Raw genomic sequence first — 23,231 nt, 5'->3', positions numbered from 1 at the left:
GTAAGCCTTTAAAATACCCACAGAACCGAACTTTAATTCAATTCCTGTTAAGTTTTGTATGCTTTTCTGAACATATATGTTGTATCCTACTATTAAAAACTAAACTGTGGTCAATCTTCTTTTTTTTTTTAAACCAAAGTACTCTATTCTCCAAATAATCTGCACAAACAAGTACTTGAACCTACTCTCAACCCAAAAGAATCACTTTTGAAACATTTCAGGTTTCTAACACAATAAACAATTTAAAAAATACATGCTTTGGGGGCACCTGGGTGGTGCAGTTAGACCACCAATTTCAGCTCAAGTCACGATCTCAGGGTCTTGGGATCGAGCCCTGTGTCTGGCTCCATGCTGGGCGTGGAGCCTGATTAAGTAAGATTCTCTCAAAAAAAAAAAAATATATATATATGTATACACACACACATATGTACACACACATATGCTTTGTCAATTTAAGTAAAAACGTATCTTTGTTCATTCATACTACATCCCATTCCAGAAAGGAATTACAGCAGAAGTATAAAAGAAAACAAACAAAACAGTGAATTCACCACATTATCAAAAGGTTTTTTTCTCCTAAGATTTTTACCGACTTTTAAAAAAAAGTATTTTGTGTATTTTATAATATAGTATATTTACAACATAGCAAATTTGCATTTCCTTTTCTAGTACACTTTCAGGAAGAAATTTATTCTAGCTTCAAGATTTGATTACCTACAGTGTACAAAAGAAAAGGACTTTAGGGGCACCTGGGTGGCTCAGTCAGTTCTTTTGCCTTCAGCTCAGGTCCTGATCCCAGGGTCTTGGCACTGAGCCCCACATCTGGCTCCCTGTTCAGCCTGCTTCTCCCTCTCCTTCTGCCCCTCTCCCTCTACTCATGTTTTCACTTGCTCCACCCTCTCTAATAAATAAAAATTAAAAAAAGAAAAGAAAAAAGAAAAAGGACTTCACAACAGGTAAAACTTTGTTTCCATTTATTTTTTCTTTGTTACATTCTGAACACGTGCAGGGCAGACAAAAGCATATTAAAACCAATTTCAAGGTTACTGTCCACATTCAGTTGCAAACTAGAATTGTCACATAGAAATTTAAGTCAAAAGACCTTCCATGTACATATGGAAATTTACTTAACAATTCCTAATCTTAATTTCATCTGCAACTAAATCCAACCTAAGTATCATTAACTATAAAAAGATCACTTTTTTCCAAATGCAATAAATCAAATGAAATAAATTACCTACAATGTGTAGGTACCCACAATACATCTTATTCACCTACAATTATTACATCTTTACCTAACTCCTTCTCCCTACAACCTCCCCCCCACCCCACTAAAGAGATTAAACACTAGGCAGGTATGGTATAAATGCCCTGAACTAACAAACAAACTGATTCTTGAATCTAAAACTAAGCTGTTAACCTTAATCTCAGTGTTTCCTTAATAAAAATGTCCCCACCTTGGGAAGTTTTAAGAATAAAGAAGGATCCACAAGGGGCACTGTCCAAAACGGCAACCGCATACCACCACAAGTGGCTATTTGAATTTAAACTTAATTTAAAAATTGAGTTCCTCAGTTGCACTAGCCATACTTGAGGTGTACAAAAGTCACACGTGACTAACAACCATCATATTCGACAGAGCAGATACAGGGCATTTCCCTCATTGCAGAAAATTCTATTGTGCAGGACAAATGGTAAGTTTTCAGTAAGTCACAAACAGTATCACCATGCTATACTAACTTCCCTTACCACTTTTCTAGGAAAGAGAAATTCTGTCCTCTAGACTTTTAACTAACAACATAAATCATTCAGGCAAAAGTCCAAAACTAGAGTAATGGTGTAAAATATTTTAAGCACTCCCAACAGCTCACATTACCACCTGAGAAGCAGGGCGGAGCAGCCACGGTCACCGCCCTGGCACTACTTAACTGCAGTGCATGAGGGGCTCTCCAACTTGTCCAAGTGGGCTAAAATCTAAAAAGGTGTGAACCTCGTTCCACTCCAGCAACTCATTTTTCCTACCTTAACCTAGATCCTAAAAAAGTGGTGTAAAGATCTGGTAATGTCCTCAAACTATTTCAATAAACAAATAGCATCAAAAGTAGGCAAAGGCACAATTTTCTAATGACCTAGTTTTCCAAATTGCTAAAATAGTGTATAATTACAACAAAAATCCCACAAAAAACCCACTTCTGGTAAACACACATAACTCTTCTTTAAACTAAACTCCTACATAATATATGTTACATTAAATTCATCCCCTGCCCTTTCTCTAGACAAATTATAGACAAGAAACATTCTGGAGACATTTTGACCAACTTAAAACAGTTCTTTGATCAGAAAACAGTTAAGTAATACATGAAAAAAGGGCCCAATATGCAACAAAATTGAATTTTACTATTTTTTTTAAAGATTTTATTTAATTTCACAGAGACACAGTGAGAGAGGGATCACAAGCAGGTGGGAGTGGGAGAGGGAGAAGAAGGCTCCCTGCCAAGCAAGGAGCCAGATGCGGGGCTCGATCCCAGGACCCTGGGATCATGACCTGAGCTGAAGGGCAGACGCTTAACCGACTGAGCCACCCAGGCACCCCCAAAACTGAATTTTAGATATCAACTAAACTAGAACAAGCCAGGCAAATCCACTACAGAAACTTTCTGGGTTTCCTCTGAAAAATAAAGGCAAAAACATATTCCATTACTTTGAAATTGAGGTTTCAAATATTTTAAAAATACAAACTAACTTCATTTCCTAAAGGAATTTACTACAAACAAGTATGGTACAACTAACAAAGTAGCAGCTCAAAAAGTGAATACTCCTGGAATGATTTCACAGTTACCAACCCAGCAACACTTGGTTACAGGCATTAAAGTATGCCCAACTTTTCGCTGGGGGGCTTAAATCAAAAGAGCTAACATACCATAAAAACTGAGGAAGCAGAAGGAATTTTTAAAAAGCAAATACTAACTATACTTTTGGTTAGCACAGTTTTCTTCGTTGCTAATGTAATAGGACAACAAGAACATTCTATCCCCTTCTCTTTAGTAATTTTCACATTTCTTCTGCATATACCGTATTACAATAAACCCTTTAGCACTTCAATTTTAGCAATGAACGTAAAGGTTCTGCCCCACTATCACAACCAGGAAAAAAATGTGTAAAATGATTAATCAAAAAATGTTAGTCTATGAATGGTTAAACTGTGGTACATCCCTATCACAGAATTCCACTCAACAATAAAAAAGAAACTAGTATTGATACCCAACAACTTGGATGAATCTCAAGGAAATTATACTGCATTAAAACAAGACAATCCTAAAAAGTTATATGCTGTATGATTCTTTCCAGTAAACATTCATGAAATGACAAAATTATAGAAATAGAAAACAGAACAGTAGTGGCTGCCAGAGTTTGGGGGTGGAGGAGATGGAAAGCAGGTGGGCGGGTGTGGTTCTAAAAGGGCAACAGAAGGATCCTTGTGCTGATGGAACCATTCTGCACACTGACTGTAGTGGGGGTTACGTAATTACAATTGCGATAACACTGCACAGAACTAAATACACACACAAATTAGTACAAGTAAACTGGAGAAATATGAATAAGATTGATAAAGTGTATCAATGTTATGATATTGAACTACAGTTTTGCAAGTTGTTAGCCCTGGGAAACTGGGTAAAGGGTACAAGGGATCTCTGTATTATTCCTTAAAACTACATGGGAATATGGGAGCCTGGGTGGCTCAGTTGGTTAAGCGACTGCCTTCGGCCCAGGTCATGATCCTGGAGTCCCGGGATCGAGTCCCGCATCGGGCTTCCTGCTCAGCAGGGGGTCTGCTTCTCCCTCTGACCCTCTTCCCTCTCGTGCTTTCTATCTCTCATTCTCTCTCTCTCTCAAATAAATAAATAAAATCTTAAAAAAAAAAAAACTACATGGGAATCTACAGTTATCTCAAAATAAAAAGTTTGATTTTTTAAAAACTGCGACCCTAACAACTGGGATAATTTGAATATGAACTAGATATTCCACAGTATTAGGGAATGACTGTTAACAGTATTATAGCTATACAGGACAATATCCTTCTTCTCAGGAAATGCTTGCTGGTGCATTTATGGATGAAATATTATGTCTGCAACTTACTCTTATGTGTATGGGAAGAGAGAGAAAGCAAATCTGGCAAAATGTTACATACTAAATTAAGGTAAAGGGTTTATGAGTACTCCTTGTATTCTTCTATCAACTTTTCTACTTGAATTTTTTTCAAAAAAAGTTAAGGAGTAAGATTTAAGACACATTTTTGTTCTAAAACTATGTTTCAGTTGAACTTTACACACCAGTTAGTCTTTTAAAAGATTTAAAAGTAGGAGTGCCTGGGTGGCTCAGTCGGTTGGGCACCTGCCTTCAGCTCAGGTCATGATCCTGGGGTCCTGGGATCCAGCCTCGCCCCCGGGTCCCTGCTCAGCGGGAACCTGCTTCTCCCTCTCCCTCTGCCTCTGCCTCCCACTCCCTGATTGTGCGCACGCTCTGTCAGATAAATAAAATCTTTTAAAATAAATAAATAAAAGATTTAAAAGCAAATAAATCTTCTATTTAAAAAAAACCCACGTGATAGTCCCATCTATACTCGTTATTCTTAAAACAAAACAGCAACAAGGATTTCAAAAGAAAAGAGTTACGCGGTATTGGATGTGACTTTCCGATAAGTTTTTCAACATAAATTGACTAAATCTGTAAGGCATATGGATATCTTTGTAAAATCAAAGTTAGTTCAACGTGGATTACTCTTTCCTATTTCTAGAAGACTGGATCCCCAAAATTGTTCTACTTTTCAAATAAGTGAAGCAAATTAAAATTGTAAGGGAAAACAGCTAACACTTTCATGCATACACTCCGAATTTTAAGTTTTAAGTTTGGCAAGCAGTTAATTCTTTCATAAAGAAATGTCTGGATAAAGAGGCAACCCACACACTAAATGCCAAAACAAAAATGTGCCACGATGTATTAATCACAGCGCCAAGGCCACAAGATGTATTTTACCACGTAAACCGTCCCTCCAAACATCACTATATTTTATAGTATTTAAAAAAAAAAGCAAACTGCACACTTTTGAAATGTAGGAAATAAGTGAGTTTGAGCTAGCGTCAATAAGATCCATCTCAAAAGTTCTTAAGTTGTCTTTGCTGCTAAATTTTTGCATCAGAGTTCATACGCTTCAGTCTCTGAGAAAATCCGTGTCTAGAACGTCTCAACCAGAAACTCTATAAACTTTTCACTTCCAACCGGACCGCCCCCTCGCAGTGGGCCCCACCTCCCGAGTAGGGTATGGGGTGGGGCTGTTTCCCGCTCGGAAACTAAGAAATAAATGTCCTTTCCCTACTCCATCCAGAAACGAGGGAATAAGAGAGGCCGAGAATCTGCAGACTCGAGTATGAAACTAACTACAAGGAGATAGTCGTTTAGTAAGCTTCCTTTCCTCTTCCGAACCCATTCCTTCCCTCCTTCCAGGTCATTCCGTGACCCCGGGCCGGGCGGGGACAGGTGAATATCAAGAGAGGAAGAGGGAGGGACGGACGATGGAGAGAGAGCCGCGCTTGGGCAATGAATGAGCTGTACCGCATCCGCACCACCTGTTCCTTCCAAGGGTGCCACCCCGACCTGCCGGCAGTGTTCCCGCACCACCCCGGCCGCGACTCCTGCCCGTGTTGCCAGCTTCCCTGCTAAAAAGCCGGGCCTGTCCTCTCCACTCGGGGCGGATGAAAACCCGCAGTCCAGAAGCTAGGAAAACGGGGCCTACTCCGGAACCACGGCCTCCGAAGCGTGGAGACAGGAGGAGGAAGCCCGTGGCCCGGGGCGCGCGGGGTGATGTGGGAACCATAGGGAGGGGACGAGGGGGTGCATTCTGCTTGACTAGGAGTACGAAGGCGGGGTTCCTGGCGGAGGTGGCCCGGTGCCCGCCGGGCCGAGGTTAGGGGTGACAGGCCCGTGTACCGGCTAAATCCTCCCCACTGCTTGTCCAGAGTCTCACACTTACCAAGATCCGCTTGAAAAGAGCGTTCTCCTTGGGCGGGAGGCTCACGGCCGGCATCGTTCCGGCTCCTCCCGCTGCTCCCGCCACCGCCCGGCTCGGTCAGTCTGTTTGTCCGACCGCCGCCGCCGCCGCCGTCCCCTGGCTGCTTCAGCCTTGATTGCCCCGATCCACCGCCGCCACCACGCCTCGAGTGTCACCGCGTCGCCCAACCCCGACACCCCCTTCCCCTCGTTGTCTTTTTTCCTTTCTCACTTAACGCTGCCGCCGCCTCCCCCCTCACGGGTCTCCGTCGGCGGTTCACGTGGTAACTGAACAGACCGACAGAGGCAGCCAAAATGGCGGACGCGGAGAGCTTTCCCACCCGGGTCACACCTCCTAGCACGCAGGCGCGATGACCTCCTTTCCCCACCTCCTCTGTCCTAGAGCTTGCTGGGAAACCAGGAGGCCCGCGGGTGGGCGGAGGCCGCGAGGGTCGCGGCAGGCCCCGCCCATCCCTCGGTAGCGGAGCGTCTTGGAGGCCCGAGGGGAGAGCTAGGGGGGAGTCGCTAAGTGCGGTTCCGGCTGTCGCCAACTCAGAAATAGCCTTTAAGCTTTTTGCTGCCAAAGTGGCCTTTGATTCATTGGGTAGATTCTCCCAGCCTGTATGATCATACTTAGAGCCTGAAGTCCTAAAGTGCAGGTGTTCAAGAAGTTCTGCGTTTGATCGTGAAGTGCCTAATTAAGCAGCAGAGGCGTAAGGGAAATGAAGGCTTCACCCCAGGCGGGACTTGTAAACCAATACGGAAAGGAGAGGCTTAACGGAGTCTGAAAACCGTGAAAGAGTTTGACCAGTTAAATGGGCTGGCTGGAGTATCGGTGATTTAGTTTATTACTTAAGGTGAGCCTGGAAAGAGCCAGATCCTAAATGCCGTATTTGCACTGCCAAAGGAGCATCTGAAAGTTAAAATGTGTTTTATTTCATTGTTGAGTCCATACAATGAAGGGTTCACGACTGTTTGAGTCATCTTGGAGTAGAGTTCAGGGACTTTGACTCCCCTGGAGCTGGGTAAAAGCTAGTGCTTAATATTGTGAGTGTTAAACTCCCCATCACCAGAAATCCTCAAATCTTAAACACCGGAGTATCGGGCAAGGATACTAGAGAACTGCTGCAGTAGGCAATATCAAACTAGATCCCGAAGAGGACCTTTTCCACATATGTGTATATGTATAAGTAATTTCATGAGCAGTTGACAGTAAAGGGGCGCCTGTCTGGCTCAGTCAGTAGAGCATGTGACTCTTGATATCAGAGTGGTGAGTTTGAGCCCCAATTTAGGCAGGAGCCTACTTAAAAAAAATTTTTTTTTTTAGTTAACAGTAAAACTATTTTAAAGCTGGCGTTCCATTGATGATCTCCAATTTTTCCCTCGTGTGAGCCATTTTTACGCTTGATTATTTTTGATGATCTCTCTCCAGATGCTAAATTCCATCCATAGCATTCTTTGCATCATGAATCATTGTATTATATGTGCATTAACTTTGCTCTTTTAAATGTATTTACCCAGATCTTTTACTGTTCAGCTTGCACTTCTTTAATCCTCCCTAGAAGGTGTAAGGTGAGTGAGATGTTTCCCATTGCAAAAATCTGGGACTAATGCTTGGGTTTTCCAGCTGCTATCTCAAATGTCCTCTTCTTTTGCCTGGATCATCAGTAAAGTTTTGTGAATCAGATCCTGCAATTCCTTCAAATTCTGTTATCTTTGTTCAAAAATTTCATGGAAAAAAGTTGTATCTACAGGAAACCTGTATCTACAGATGTTTGAGTTTTGGAATAAGGCCAGTTTTTTAACCTTAAAAAAAAAAAACTAAGAACAAACATAGAATTCATAAAAACAGTTGTCATTCAATGATAACGTTTGAACTTCACTGCCCCCAAGAGGTCTTTCTTTCAACCATCTCAGCTATTAAGAGGTAAAAAAGTTAATCTAACTTACAGTGATAATTTTAGCTTCACTACCAACTTTGGTTTCCAAATCTCTGTTCATATCCAGAAGTTCCTACAGCAGTATTATTTGCTAATGTTTTCTAAATTTCTCCTTTAAATAATATAATATTTTCCTCTTGAGGGAAGAAAATTTCTGATGTTTGAAACAAACAGTAGTCCCCACCAAAGGCTGAGTCCCTGAATAGATGAGACAACAATATAGTTTGGCAAATGTTACCTTCTTTTTGGCTGGTAACAAATAAATTTTTAAGACTCAGTGAATACTAGTTTGCATTGACATTTATCTGAGTCATTTCCTAGTTAAAATGCACCAATAGATAACAATTGGACCATACAGTCCATGACTTGATAGCCTGAACACAATAATAAAATACCTGCTCTCATAGATCAACAGTTTGACAGATCCTATTTAACCTGTATGCTGTGAATGACAGCTATGCAGGAAATTAACATATCCAAGGCTGGATGATGACAGACGATGAGGATGGTGGTGGTGATGATGATGATGATGATGGTTATTTCATTCATCGTACCCTAAGTATTTGCATATCACTATTGCCAAAGTGCCTCTTCACAAAAAAATTAACCATAAATAAATATATAAATAAATAACCTCCAAACTTTAATCCTACAAAAGGGATATGTAGAGTGAAAATTCTCCATCTCCATATATGTAAGATGTTCTCTATTGACACTTTTATGCCTTAATCATTAAGTATTTAAATTTTATAGAAATACAACATAAGGGGCGCCTGGGTGGCTCAGTTGTTAAGCGTCTGCCTTCGGCTCAGGTCGTGATCCCAGGGTCCTGGGATCGAGCCCCACATCAGGCTCCCTGCTCAGCGGGAAGCCTGCTTCTCCCTCTCCCACTCGCCCTGCTTGTGTTCCTTTTCTCGCTGTGTCTCTCTGTGTCAAATAAATAAAATCTTAAAAAAAAATACAACATAAAACAAGTCTATATATTTGTCACCCAGATTTAACAAATGTTAACATTTTGTGATTGCTTCTGATTGTTTTTTAAATAAAAATTTGCATATACTTGAGGCACCTGGGTAGCTCAGTCAGTCAAGCCTCTCCCTTCAGCGTGGGTCCTGGGATCAAGCCCAACATGAGCCCTGCATCGGCTCCCTGCTCAGCAGGGAGTCTGCTTCTCCCTCTCCCTCTACCCCTCCTCACTGCTCATTCTGTCTCTCTCCCTCAAATAAATAAATAAAATCGTTTTTAAAAATTTGCAGATATGGGGCGCCTGGATGGCTCAGTCGGTGAAGCATCTGCCTTCAGCTCAGGTCATAATCTGGAAGTCCTGGGATTGAGCCCTGCATTGGGCTCCCCACTCAGCGGGAAGCCTGCTTCTCCCTCTGCCTCTCCCCCTGCTCATCCTCTGTCTCTCCCTCTGAAATAAATAAAACCTTTTAAAAAATAAATAAAAATTTTTTTAAAATTTGCCAATATATCAGGAACTGCATCCCTCTTCAGATCCTGAATTTGACGTATGATATTTTCATGCATCGTAAATCAATAAACATATATGTAGTGATCTTATATTTTATACTGTTTTCAACTTTTGCTCTTCTTTAACCCTCCCTAGGAATGAGAAGTGTGAGCTGAGTAAGATGTTGCCTAGTGGAAAAGTCTGGGACTAGAACTGTGGTTTTCTAGGTGCTAACTCAAATCCTCTCTCCTTTTGCCTGGGTCATAAAGAAAGTTTTAGCATTCAAATTCTGGAAGTGGTTAAATGAATGTCATGTAGCAACTTCTACCAAAATATCATAGCTATCAGCTCCTCGCTGGAATTGCTTCAACAAGATGGAGTTTCACCTACAGCTGCCTACTCTAAGTGTAGGGTTCCATCAACTCTAACATGCTGAGAGGAATGTGCTTATATTTCATCACTTTCCTAAAATATACACTAGTAAAAGGATACAGGGACCAAAAGTACAAAGCAACCTTTTTCCAACAGCAGTACTGAAATTAGTAATTTACTAACTGGCTCTGTATGCTCTGACTAAATATGGCTTCTGTTTCAACTTGTTGGATACTAGCAAAAGCTGTGTCAGGACAAGCTTCCAAGGGATGATGTAGAAAGAATATTCAACTGTCAGGTTGCTGAATGGACAAGAAGTTGAGAACCAACAACTGACTCAGCATATTAGTTGGGTGGTTTGCTTACTTGAGCATGAGTCTAGGAGGCTCAAACTAGGTTACAAATTATAATGTGACTCACAGTTTAGCAATCCAGGTAGCCGTCAGTTGCATGTAAAAATGAACCAGAAAGTATAGTACATTATTTTACTCTTTGGTCAATTTTTGGTCAATTTTTTTTCCAGTAATATTGCTAAAAAAATATAAAAGTGGACACTTAGTTAGTAGAGCATGCTACTCTTGATCATGGAGTGGTGAGTTCAAGACCCACATTGTGCATAGAGCTTAAAAAAAAATTTTTTTTAAAAAAGAAAATATAGGGATGCCTGGGTGGCTCAGTCGGTTAAGCATCTGCCTCCGGCTCAGGTCATGCTCCCGGGGTCCTGGGATCGAGTCCCACTCTAGGCTCCCTGTTCAGCGGGGAGTCTGCTTCTCCCTCTCCCTACTGCTCCCCCTGCTCCTGCTCTCTCTCTCTCTCTCTGACAAATAAATAAAATCTTCAAGAAAAAGAAAATATAGAGGGAGAAAAGATTTGCTAACATTGTGCTTTTAAAATGATCCTAAATGGCATTAAGTTTAAAGAATTAAATTATTAAAATTCATTATTTCTTTTACTTATATACATATGTTTACATGATCTTTAGACATCAGATTGAATTGAGAAGTGAATGCACAAAATCTGGCTCAATTATGAAAGATAAAACCTATTGTCAGTACAATGTCTTTGGTAGACCGGCAAAAACAAGTTGTTTGCAACTACCAGACACTTTCTAAGCTTCCCAAGGACCATATAGAATAGGTTTTATGTTATAGCTATAAAACTGAGGTGTAGAGAGATTAAGTAATTTGCCTAAAAATCAAAAGCTAAAAAATGGTCTACAGGAATGGCGTTTTAAACTTGACTCTTTGAACCCTGTTCTACAGCTCATGGCCTCAGGGGACTGTCCAAGTCTGTTAGGTGGGCTAATGAGGATCACTAGATCTGGGGTCAGAAGACCTTAGTCTGAATCTCACCTTCCCCAGCTGTGGGATCCTGAGCCCGAGCTGATATATGGTATGTCACCTTGGATGAGTAAATTGCCCTTGAGCTTCATCTGTAACCTGAGGATAATAAGGTATACCAGGCAGTGGTTGTGAAGATGAAATGAGATGATACATGTAAACCATATGATGGATGCATAATGTACAGTGTCTGGAACACAGAATTCAAAGTGCTAGTTGTTACTCAACACAGCACTCCTTTTTCAGTTTTCTGGCTCATGTAGCAAGATTTTAGTAAATCTCAGGGGCTCCTGCGTGGCTCAGTCATTAAGCGTCTGCCTGCGGCTCAGGTCATGATCCCAGGGTGCTGGGATCCAGCCCCGCACTGGGCTCCCTGCTCTGCGGGAAAGCCTGCTTCTCCTTCTCCCACTACCCCTCTTGAGTATCCCTGGGGCAGGGGCCTGAGATTCTCATGGGACAGCGAAATGGATAAACTACCCTTTACCCCCTTTTAATCATTTCCTCCCAAACCCCTTTTTACAAAGGGATGCTGAGACCAGGAGAGCTAGAGTACCAGGCAATAACCACGATTCTCGAGTTAACAACTCTACTTAGTAGCGCGGCTGCGTAGCTAGCGTATCCCGCACTTCGTTCCGCCAGGGGGCGCTCGGGTGAGCGCCGACTCCAGGGGAGATGGGGTTGCGGAAAGGCGGAGCCCTGCCTGGCAAGATGGCGCTGCCCGCGTTGTTACGCCCGTTCTCCAAGCTGCTGGCCCCTGCCAGGCTCCCAAGCGGCTGTGAGTGTCCCTCTCCGCTCAGGCCCACCCGACCTTACTGTCTGCCACTCCCAGGGTGAACCCAGCCCGCGGGGGCAGGGGGCGTCTGGGCCCGGGCTCGTCCTGCAGTGACCTTCGCCGGCCTGCGTCCCAGATCCCAGCCCTGACTCTAGGCTCCCCATCACCGCCGCCGACCCTCCTCTTAGTGCCGACAACTCTTGGTCTCTACGAATGGACTCTGGGTTCCCCCCCACCAACCCGCCGCAGGTTGGGTCCTGCAGACCCTCTCGGTGCCGCTTCCCGCCAACTCGAGGGTTATCTGAGGCTCGGCAAAAGCCGGTTTACGAGGCTTTGAGGGCGTCTTGGAGGACAGGGGCCACTCGGTCTGGCTGTGCCGGTGGCTCAGGGCGAGTTAACATGACCTTTCTGAACCTCTGTTTCCGAGGCTGTTTAAGCGGGGGAGAGAGGGGTTGAAGAGAGAATTAAATGCAATAGTACACACATAAATGTTAGGTTTTTCAGTACAAGGCGATACGTTATCGATTTACACTGTCCCCTTTCAGCTTCAGCGCGATCAAAGTTCTACATTCGGGAGCCGCCACATGACAGACCTGAGTGGCTGAAAGTTGGACTGACCTTGGGCACCTCCGCCTTCTTGTGGATCTATGTGAGTTTTTTACTACCTTGATGTCGTGCGACCCCAACACAGTGGGGAGGAGAAATGTCAGTGTGAGATTGTTGCTGAGCTTATCTCCCATCCAGTTGGATATTTATGTAATTGAAAAGTATAACGGAAATCCCAAAGACTAAAAAGAAGTATTAAAGATTTCAGCAGCATCGAGAAAGTATGATGAGGCTGAAACTTACCTCATTCATTGTTAATGAGCATGGTTTTGTGATGAATGGCAATTTTACTATTAATTGTCCTTTACTTGCTAATGAGGATGGAGGCTGGTTGGGTTTTATGAGGACACTTTTTTTTTCCAGATGCCAGAGGGACAAATCATCAGTGGACAAGCTATACAAATTAAGTCCCACTAGACTTCCAAAACATAAGATTTTAATCAATGTTTGCATAAATACATTGTTGGAAATTATACTTAGTGCGTAGCAGCCTTTTTGTTTTGTCTTTGCAGTATGCCAAATGCTTTACGTGTAAAAACTCATTTAATCTTTTCAACAACACTGTGTAGTAGGTACTATTATTGTTGACTTCTTATAAAGAAAACGCTTGGGGAAATTAGTTTGCTAAACCCACTTCTCCCTGACTTCAGCATTACACTATAGACCATTGTGAAATACTGCCTCTCTGTAGATAAATTTTCGTGAAGTTGACTAAAAGTCTGTGTGCTATATTAGTATTTAAAATTTTTTCTTTTGTCTCTAATAGGTTAGGAGCTTTCTCCACTGCCTCCCACCTCCAATTCTTAGATCTCTTATTTTGGATTTTCTCATTAAAATGGCTGTTGATGGGGCACCTGGGTGGCTTAGTCATTAAACATCTGCCTTTGGCTCTGGTCATGATCCCGGAGTCCTGGGATCTAGCCCCGCAGGGAGCCTGCTTCTCCCCCTTCCTCTGCCTGCCACTTCCCCTGCTTGTGCTCTCTCTCTGTCAAAGAAATAAAATCTTAAAAAAAAAAAAAAGTCTTGTTGATAAGGAGTAAGAGATGTTGGAAGTCATTTACAACATAACAACAGTAACTAATCCTTTTTAAAATAATATTTGTCATAATGAAGTTTTAATTTAAAGTTTGCCCAAAAAAAGCTTGATTGCTGCTGAGAACTCTTACTGAAATTGGATCTTTGATTGCAGCAAATGTCACCCCATATCAACCATTGTTTTGGTTGCATATTCTGTCAGACAGTGGTTCTAAGAAAGTGTCTATCTCCCATGACATCTAATTAATACACATATAGTTGGGGGATGGGATTGGTCACTCACAGTATCAAACTTCTAAGGTTAGAAGTATGCCACACCCAGCAACCAGCCTGGACCTCATTTAATACTCAGTTCTGGTTGGTTGTGTTGGTTTAGCTCCTCTATGGTAAGTTATTCTATTACATTAATTATCCACTGAATGAAATAATTTATTTGGCAGAAGTTGAATTTAAAATCGTAAGGGGGCGCCTGGGTGGCTCAGTCCTTAAGCGTCTGCCTTGGGCGCAGGTCATGATTTCAGGGTCCTGGGATCGAGCGCCACATCGGGCCCCCTGCTCAGTGGGGAGTCTGCTTCTCCCTCTGCCTGCCACTCCCCCTGCTTGTGGTGCTCTCTCTCTCTGACAAATGAATAAATAAAATCTTAAAAAAAAAAAACAAAACCCAACTTTCTTTAAAAAAAAGGAAAAGAAGGAAACCTGGGTAGCGCAGTCAGTTAAGCATCTGCCTTCAGCTCAAGTCATGATCCCAGGGTCCTGGGATTGAGTCCCACTTTGGGCTCCTTGCTCAGCAGGGATCCTGCTTCTCCCTCTGCCTGCCACTCCCCCTGCTTGTGCTCTCTCTCTCTCTCTCTCTCTCTCTGACAAATAAAATCTTAAAAAAAAAAAAAAAAAGAAAAAGAAAAGCAAGCCAGGTCCCAGTGCCCCCATGCCCTCCCACACCCCTAGAATCGTTGTAATTCTTTTACAATTTACCATTCTTATTCCTCTTGTATACCTCTTATATACGAAATATAAGTATCATTGGTTAGCCTCTTTAAGTTGCCAGGAAGATTACATTTCTAATTTTAATTGTTACCTACTTCTAGCTCATCAAACAACATAATGAAGATGTTTTAGAGTATAAAAGAAGAAATGGGTTGGAATAAACTTGAAATACTAATATGGTAAGTATGCAGTTTTATAGGATTAATTAATTATGCAAGTTAATTTGACCTCTTTCTAAATAATGTATTTTGGTTGGTTTTTTTAATTGGGTTTATATTTTTTTTAAGTTTATTTATTTTTTTGAGTAGTCTCTACACCCAGCGTCAGGCTCGAACTCACAACCCTCAGATCAAGTTGCATGCTCCTCCAGCTGAGCCAGCCAGGCGCCTCTATTTAGTTTGTACTTTTTAGCACTGATATTCCTGCCTGTGATAAATTTATGAATTTTAATACCTTAGCTGAAGCATCTCTCAGCATAATCATTTTTTAGCATCATTTGTAATCATTATACTTTGTGTTCAAAGAAAGTTGTGTTTAAGAATGAAACCAAAATTGGGATGCCTGGGTGGCTCAGTCAGTTAAGCGTCTACCTTCGGCTCAGGTCATGATCCTAGGGTCCTGGGATCGAGTCCCATCGGGTTCCTTGCGCAGTGGGGAGCCTGCTTCTCACTCTGCCTGTCATTCCCCCGCTCGTGTGCGTGCATGCGCGTGCACTCTCACCGTCTCTTTTTCTCTCTGACAAATAAATAAAATCTTTAAAAAAACAAAAAAGAATGGAACCAAAATCATATCATTTTTGTAAATCTAATAGTACTCTACACAGTGACTTCATGACACTGAAGACAGGTTGGTGTATGTATTTCTTAGTATCTGTTATATACGACACCTGAGTGTAAATTCCATGAGAACAAAAACCCTATTTTATTAATCATACTGTACTCAGCAAACTGCCCAGTGCCTGGGCCTACCGGTAATTTAATATTTGTAGAATGGATGAAGGTATAAGGGCAGTAGATTGGTAAATCTTTTACTGTATGACCATTTCACTATGATTGTCACTTCAACTAACACCCAGTTGGACAATTCCTAGTAAAATCCAGCTGTGAACAAAACACTATACTCTGCATGCTCTGTGATTTAAAAGAATGAGTTTATTTTATATGTCAATATATATATGTAAATACGTATATTTCTGAAAATCCTTTTAAAGAAATTCTATATTAGTCCTTTTGTAAAATGAAAAATCACTCTTATAAATCTCAGCTTTCATGAATTAGGTTGATTAAAGTAGGTAGCATATCTGCTTGATAATAGTAATCACTAGCATATGATTGTTTTTAATATTTAACAACTCTCAAACTCAGCTCTTTAGGGTTTGATTATCTAAATTTTTCATTTCTTTTTTCATATTAATATCACCTTGCTGTCACTACTTTAGTCAGCTAATCAAGAGATAAACATTAAATAAGATATGCTTTTGCTACTCTCTTATAGGTCACATAAAATATTTTTTGCTAAAACTTAAATAAATGAAGGGTTGATACTCTTTATGGATTTGTTTTCTAAACTTTCCCAGATGCCCAGAAATTATTCAGAATGGTCTAATTTTAATATTATTTCTGCTAGTTAATACTATAGTTTTTTTTTTCTTCTTCATTATAGGTATGCTCCATATAGTGATTATACTAGTTCCTTTGGATTCACCAATCTGTTGAGTTGTAAACGTGAGAGAAAAAGTTATATGTGCATGTATGTCAAATCAGCGTTTGTGTTTTGCATCATTAAATGAAAAAATAAAAATATTTCTGTATTCTTCAAATTATATATGTTGTGGTTATGTAGTGAATGTCAGTTCTAAAGTATATTATTAGAAGTATTTTGATGTAGAAAGTACCATCTGATAACAGGGTCAATGGTAATTAAGGACACATTGGTAAGAAAACTTGTTAAGGAGATGAATTAAAAATCACCGCTGAAGGGTTTACTCCTTATGTCAACTTTTTTTCCCCTTGTATCAACTTTAATTTCTATTCCAAATATTCTTGAGTGTGTCAGGGTGATAGAACTACTTTATTACTCAAAATACTAAAGAACCCGGGGCGCCTGGGTGGCTCAGTCGTTAAGCGTCTGCCTTCGGCTCAGGTCATGATCCCAGGGTCCTGGGATTGAGCCCCGCATTGGGCTCCCTGCTCAACGGGAAGCCTGCTTCTCCCTCTCCCACTCTCCCTGCTTGTGTTCCCTCTCTCACTGTGTTTCTCTCTGTCAAATAAATAAATAAAATCTTAAAAAAAAAAATACTAAAGAACCCAAATACTGTTTTCTTCTAGAGAAGCCATTCTGGTAAATCAGAAAGGAAAGGTGAATCCTTTTATTACTAGAGCTTGTTCTGACTCCATTTCCTTGAATTTGAATGATTGCCATTTGGATGACTTTTCTACTCACCAGTTATGGCACCAGTTTGTTGTTCCTTTTTGTAATATGACTTAGCAAACTCCTAAGAAAAGGGGGAAGAGGAGAGAGGGTTCATAGACACAAAATAAAATACACTTCATTTATCCCTCATCAAAATCCTTTCTTGTGGGTGGGGGGGGGAGGCTTTCTTGTGTATCAGTTAAAATTTATTTATGTGCCACTTCATTCACTTGTGATTTAAACAGTGTACCACACATTTGAAAATTCATTATTTAAGTCTGCATTCTGACATTAAGTGGAAAGATTTACTGCGTTGTGATTGGTTTTGTGTGTGTCTGGGGCTGTGGCCAACACTTATTCTGGGAGATTCATGGCCTAATATCTTTGGAAGTCACTTCTGAACATAAATTCAGAATTAACATTATTTCAGATTAATTATTTAATGCAAATTCAGTTAAAAGCCAGATATAATACTATGAACTTTTGTTAATTTGGAGCTCTAGCTGGTAGAGCTGGAAAGGACCTTAGGGGTTATACAGACCAATCTCATTAATTATACAAACGCAAAAACCGGAGGTGAACTTTTTCGCAACGGGTTTGCCGCCAGAACACAGGTGTCGTGAAAACCACCGTTCAACCTAAACCAAAATGGGAAAGGAAGACTCACATCAACATTGTCGTCATTGGACACGTAGATTTGGGCAAGTCTACCACTACTGGTCATCTGATCTACAAATGTGGTGGGATCGACAAAAGACCTATCGAAAAGTTTGAGAAGGAGGCTGCTGAGATGGGAAAGGGCTCCTTCAAGTATGCCTGGGTCTTGGATAAACTGAAAGCTGAACGTGAACGTGGTATCACCATTGATATCTCCCTGTGGAAATTCGAGACCAGCAAGTATTACGTGACCATCATTGATGCCCCAGGACACAGAGACTTTGTCAAAAACATGATTACAGGCACATCTCAGGCTGACTGTGCTGGCCTGATTGTTGCTGCTGGTGTTGGTGAATTTGAAGCCTGTATCCCCAAGAATGGGCCGACCCGTGAGCATGCCCTTCTGGCTTACACACTGGGTGTAAAACAACTAATTGTTGGTGTTAACAAGATGGATTCCACTGAGCCACCCTACAGCCAGAAGAGATATGAGGAAATCGTTAAGGAAGTCAGCACCTACATTAAGAAAATTGGCTACAACCCTGACACAGTAGCATTTGTGCCAATTTCTGGTTGGAACGGTGACAACATGCTGGAGCCAAGTGCTAACATGCCTTGGTTCAGGGGATGGAAAGTCACCCGTAAAGATGGGAATGCCAGTGGAACCACACTGCTTGAAGCTCTGGATTGCATCCTGCCACCAACTCGTCCAACTGACAAGCCCTTGCATCTGCCTCTCCAGGACGTCTACAAAACTGGTGGTATTGGTACAGTCTCTGTGGGCCGAGTCGAGACTGGTGTTCTTAAACCTGGGATGGTGGTCACCTTTGCTCCAGTCAATGTTACAACTGAAGTAAAGTCTGTTGAAATGCACCATGAAGCTTTGAGTGAGGCTCTTCCTGGGGACAATGTGGGCTTCAATGTCAAGAACGTATCTGTCAAAGACGTTCGTCGTGGCAGTGTGGCTGGTGACAGCAAAAATGACCCACCAATGGAAGCAGCGGGCTTCACGGCTCAGGTGATTATCCTGAACAATCCAGGCCAAATCAGTGCTGGATTGTCACACGGCTCACATTGCTTGCAAGTTTGCTGAGCTGAAGGAGAAAATAGATCGTCGATCTGGAAAAAAGCTGGAAGATGGTCCCAAGTTCTTGAAATCTGGTGATGCTGCCATTGTTGATATGGTTCCTGGCAAGCCTATGTGTGTTGAGAGCTTCTCTGACTATCCTCCTCTGGGCCGTTTTGCTGTTCGTGACATGAGACAGACGGTTGCTGTGGGGGTCATCAAAGCAGTGGACAAGAAGGCAGCTGGAGCTGGCAAGGTCACCAAGTCTGCCCAGAAAGCTCAGAAGGCTAAATGAATATTATCCCCAATACCTGCCACCCCAGTCTTAATCAGGGGTGGAAGAACGGTCTCAGAACTGTTTGTGTCAATTGGCCATTTAAGTTTAATAGTAAAAGACTGGTTAATGGTAACAATGCATCATAAAACCTTCAGAAGGAAAGGAGAATGTTTTGCGGACCATGTTTTTGTGTGTGTGTGTGTGTGGCAGTTTTAAGTTATTAGGTTTTTTTTATTTTTTTTAAGATTTTATTTATTTATCAGAGAGAGAGAGACAGAGGCAGGCAGAGGGAGAAGCAGGCTCCTTGCTCAGCAAGGAGCCCGATGTGGGACTCCATCCCAGGACCCTGGGATCATGACCTGAGCCGAAGGCAGACGCTTAACCGACTGAGCCACCCAGGCGTCCCTAAGTTATTAGTTTTTAAAATCAGTACTTTTTAATGGAAACAACTTGACCCAAAATCTGTCACAGAATTTTGAGACCCATTAAAACAAAAGTTTAATGAGAAACCTGTGTCTTCTTTTGGTCAACACTGTAACCTTTTGTATAGTACTATTCAGGTAAAAGTAGGTGTTGCACAGACCCTATTTCTAATGTTAAAATATGCTGAAACTTAAATTTGGGTTAACATTTTTTTCATGGGTGGGAACTTGAGCATTTTCACCTTTTCTAAGGGAAAGAAACTCTAATAGTAAAAAGCTATGGGGAAAAGGGGTCTGTTGGTGCAACACAGAACAGTTAGCAAAGAGTAACACCACAAGATAGTTACAAAACAGGTTAAATTCTGTAATACCAAAGTCATTATGTTGCATATAAAACTTGTATTATATCACATGCAGTAAACTTGTTATATTGTCACAAAAAAAAAACCAAAACGGGAGGTGAAGAGTTATTTGCCCAACAGCACTGTGGTAGATGTGATAGATTCGGAAGATGACTACTGCCTACTCTTTGGAATCTGTGATATGTTAGATTAAATGGCCAAGGGGGATTAAGATTACAGATGGAATTAAGTTTGCTGATCACTAAATTTGACACTTAAAGGGGGAGATTATCCTGGATTATTTGGTTGGGCCCAGTGAAATCACAAGGGTCCTTATAAGTGGAAGGGGGAGGCAGAAGAGTGTGTCAGTGATGTGATGTGAAAAAGACTCAGCTGGCCATTGCTAGCTTTGAAGGTGGAAAGGGGCCAAGAGCCAAGGAACGTAAAAGTCAAATAAATTCTCCCTTGGAGCCTCCCGAAAGGAACACAGTCCTGCTGACACCTTAATTTTAGCCCAGTGAGAACTGTGATGGCTTTCTCACCTAAAACAAAAACAAAAAAAACTTTTTAAGATAATAAATTTGTGTTGTTTTAAAACACTTTGTTGTAGCAGCCGTGGGGAACTAATGTCCTCACATGGTAAAACAAGAAGTCAGGTATCAACTCCCAAATCAAGGCACATTCCACTAAAAGAAACATTTAAAAATACACCTGCCAAAAGGGAATAGAAAACTCTAAGACACTTGAAATTCCAGAAACTGGCAACCTCAGTTGGAAATAAATTATAAACAGTGTCAACTGTATGTCAGGCCCTGCAAACATAGCTACCCTGTGTGGACTTGCATCTTGACTATGCCTGTATGACTCCAGGGGGAGCCATTCCTGAAGACCCGGCTGTCCAAAAGAACTTTTCTGTATTGATGGAAATGTTTTGTCTGCTATCCACTAGCCCCATGTGGATATTGAGCATTTGGAATGTGATTAATGTGACTGCATTTTGAATATTTCATTTTCATTAATTTGAATAGCCACATGAGGCTGGTGGCTGCTTTATTGGATAGCACAGATGTAAATTATTCTTCGAGTAACCTAGAGTTGTGCATATAGCGGCACTGGTGGAAATGCTTTCTAAGTTAAATACTGAAATCTAACTCAAACTGTGTGAAGCTAAAAAAAAAAAAAAAAGGTTATGAGGATGCAGAGTGACCCACAGACACCAAAAACAGGAATGCGCCTGGGCCCAGTAATAAGGGGTCTGGAACTCAAATGTTACCAAGACTCTTGCTCTTAGCCCTGCTGTTTTCTTTACCCAATTTTCTTTTCTAACCTAATTCATATTGTAATAGGCCACTGTCAGTAGTTACTAGATTTACATCTTAGTTGAAGAGTGTAGTTGGGCCAAACAAGAATCATTCTGATTCTAAATTCCCAAGAGGAATTGTGGTCAAATTATGGTTTCTTTAGTAATAATGTAAGAGAGTTTCCATAAAAAGGAAGATGCAGACAAAATCCTTTGTCAAATACAGTCAAGATTTTTATCAGATCAAAATCAGGGGCGCTTGGGTGGCTCAGTGTTTAAGCATTTGCCTTCAGCTCAGGTCATGATCCCAGGGTCCTGGGATTGAGTGGCGCATCAGGCTCCCTGCTCAGCGGGAAGCCTGCTTCTCCCTCTCCCACTCCCCCTGCTTGTGTTCCTTCTCTCGCTGTCTCTCTCTCTCTGTCAGTTAAATAAATCTTTAAGAAAGGTAGTCATTTAGTCATTATTCATTTTTAAGTAAGCTCTACCTCCAATGTGGGGCTTGAACTCACAACCCTGAGATCAAGAGTTGCATGCTCTTCCAACAGAGCCAGCTAGGTGCCCCTAAATTATTTTAAGTTGCCATGGAAAAAACAGGCTATATAAACTCAGTGGCAAGTATAGGAAGTAATAGGTTGAATTGTGTCCCCCCAAAAGATATGTTGTAGTCCTAACCCTCAGTACCTCAGAATGTGACCTTATTTGGAAATACGGTGGTTGCAGATATAATTAGTTAAGATGAGCTCATACAGGCCTAGAGTGGATCCTTAATCTAATATGACTGGTATATTTATGAGAAGAGACACAGACACACAGAGAGGTGACCGCCATGTAATGATAGAGGCAGAGATTGATCGGAGTGATGCATCCACAAGCCAAGGATTACCAACAAACTCAGAAGCTAGGAAGGGCAAGGAAGGATTCTCCCCTACAGGTTTCAGAGCGGGTGTGGCCCAGCTGACACCTTGATTTCAGACTTTGAGTGCCCCAAACTGAGAATCTATTTCTGTTGTCCTAAGCCATCCAAATTTGTACAGATTATACCCTAAAAATTTAGTGTTAAGAAAAACAAAGCTGTGAGGCGCCTGGATGGTTCAGTCGGTTAAGCGTCCCACTCTTAATTTCAGCTCAGGTCATGATCTCAGGGTCCTGGGATCCAGCCTTGCTACGGGCTCCCTGCTCAGTGGGGGTTCTGCTGCTCCCTCTGCCTCTGCTCCTTTCCCCACTTGTGTCCTCTCTCTCTCTCTCTCAAATAAGTAAATAAAATCTTAAAAAAGAAAGAAAAAAGAAAAGCTTTTTCTAACTTTTGGTGGAGCCCAGGAAATCACTCAGTCTTTGAAAATTGCTTTTAATTTATAGCACTGAAGCCTTGAGTAAGTATGATTAATATTGCCAATAGAGGACCCTTACAATATGTTTTCAAGACTAATATCTTCTTTGTCAGCAATCACAATTAGGTGGGAGTCCATCTTAGGTAAGCCAAATTGTCCCTGACCCTTGATTCTTGTTTTCCCAACCAGACCAAGAAAAATGTCAAGGACATGCTCAAGGGCAGTATTATAAACAACGTGACCAACAGCTGGGAAATTATTGTCTGAGCTTCTCAGTCTTCTATAGCAAAGACCTATGCTAAAATTCTCTTGCGTTTGGGAGAAACAGCTTGTGACAGAGTGAATTTGACAACTCATGGACATGTCTTCTCATGTTCTCATGGGAGGTGTTTCATCAAGATGTGAAGAGTTGGCCATCAAAATGGAAAGCCACATATTCTACAGAAGCAGTAGAGTGGGTAGAAAATGCCCTCTGATCCAAGAGGCCTTGAGCTTGGGGCGCCTGGCTGGCTCAGTCGGTGGAGCATGAGGCTCTTGATTTCAGGGTTGTGAGTTCGAGCCCCACGCTGGGCACAGAGCTTATGTGAAAAAAAAAAAAGAAGAAGAAATGAGAGGCATCAAGCTTTTAACTAAGATGAATAGGACCTGGAGAGTGGCACTATTTAACTCACGGTTCTTACCTCTCCCAGTTGGTATGGCCACATCCAGCCTAGAGGACATGATAGGCTCCCCACTAGATCATACCATCTGACAAGAGAGTGGAACACAATGGATCCCGGCACATGTGTGTTGAAAGGCTGCAGAATATGGTAAAAGGAGCCTTGAGCTCCAGCTTGGGCTGGAAGTCAGAATCTAGCATTGCCTCCTCCAACTAGAGGAGC

General features: G+C 41.6%; 2 protein-coding genes across 7 annotated transcripts in view; one reads left to right on the top strand and one right to left on the bottom strand.

The window, feature by feature from the left end:
- The window catches only part of NAA15 (N-alpha-acetyltransferase 15, NatA auxiliary subunit), an 80,431-nt gene extending 74,127 nt beyond the window's left edge, over positions 1 to 6,304 (bottom strand). For all 4 annotated transcript variants that reach the window (XM_073892275.1, XM_025874215.2, XM_025874213.2 and 1 more), the window contains exon 1: positions 6,029 to 6,304. Coding sequence is in view for 2 of the 4 variants with exons in the window: in XM_025874213.2 (XP_025729998.1) it covers positions 6,029 to 6,082 (54 nt within the window). In the remaining 2 variants the exon portion in view is untranslated. The remainder of the gene's footprint in view (positions 1 to 6,028) is intronic.
- A 5,507-nt stretch (positions 6,305 to 11,811) lies between these two features.
- Positions 11,812 to 16,369, top strand: NDUFC1 (NADH:ubiquinone oxidoreductase subunit C1). 3 transcript variants are annotated; one of them, XM_025874210.2, is made up of 4 exons: positions 11,812 to 11,925; positions 12,468 to 12,571; positions 14,649 to 14,726; positions 16,210 to 16,369. In XM_025874210.2, exons 1-3 carry the CDS (start codon positions 11,823 to 11,825, stop codon positions 14,706 to 14,708), a joined length of 267 nt encoding a protein of 88 aa, XP_025729995.1. In that variant the 5' UTR covers positions 11,812 to 11,822; the 3' UTR covers positions 14,709 to 14,726; positions 16,210 to 16,369. The 3 variants fall into 3 exon arrangements, with proteins under 3 accessions (XP_025729995.1, XP_025729996.2, XP_073748379.1); XM_025874211.2 differs by lacking the exon at positions 16,210 to 16,369 and adding an exon at positions 14,853 to 16,196; XM_073892278.1 differs by lacking the exons at positions 14,649 to 14,726; positions 16,210 to 16,369 and adding an exon at positions 13,295 to 13,542.
- The last annotated feature ends 6,862 nt before the right edge of the window (positions 16,370 to 23,231 follow it).

Source organism: Callorhinus ursinus, unplaced genomic scaffold, assembly GCF_003265705.2.
Source record: "Callorhinus ursinus isolate GAN/ISIS: 27379988/994484 unplaced genomic scaffold, GSC_fseal_2.0 scaffold4, whole genome shotgun sequence".
In the NCBI taxonomy this organism is placed as follows: Eukaryota; Metazoa; Chordata; class Mammalia; order Carnivora; family Otariidae; genus Callorhinus; species Callorhinus ursinus.
This window is presented reverse-complemented; position numbering and strand designations above follow the sequence as displayed.

Excerpts from the sequence above, each read along its gene's own strand:
- NDUFC1 (XM_073892278.1), top strand. The coding sequence starts at position 11,823 with ATGGGGTTGCGGAAAGGCGGAGCCCTGCCTGGCAAGATGGCGCTGCCC. Across the intron at positions 11,926-12,467 it reads TGCCAGGCTCCCAAGCGGCT|CTTCAGCGCGATCAAAGTTC; the intron begins GTGAGTGTCCCT and ends GTCCCCTTTCAG. Across the intron at positions 12,572-13,294 it reads CCGCCTTCTTGTGGATCTAT|GTTAGGAGCTTTCTCCACTG; the intron begins GTGAGTTTTTTA and ends TGTCTCTAATAG.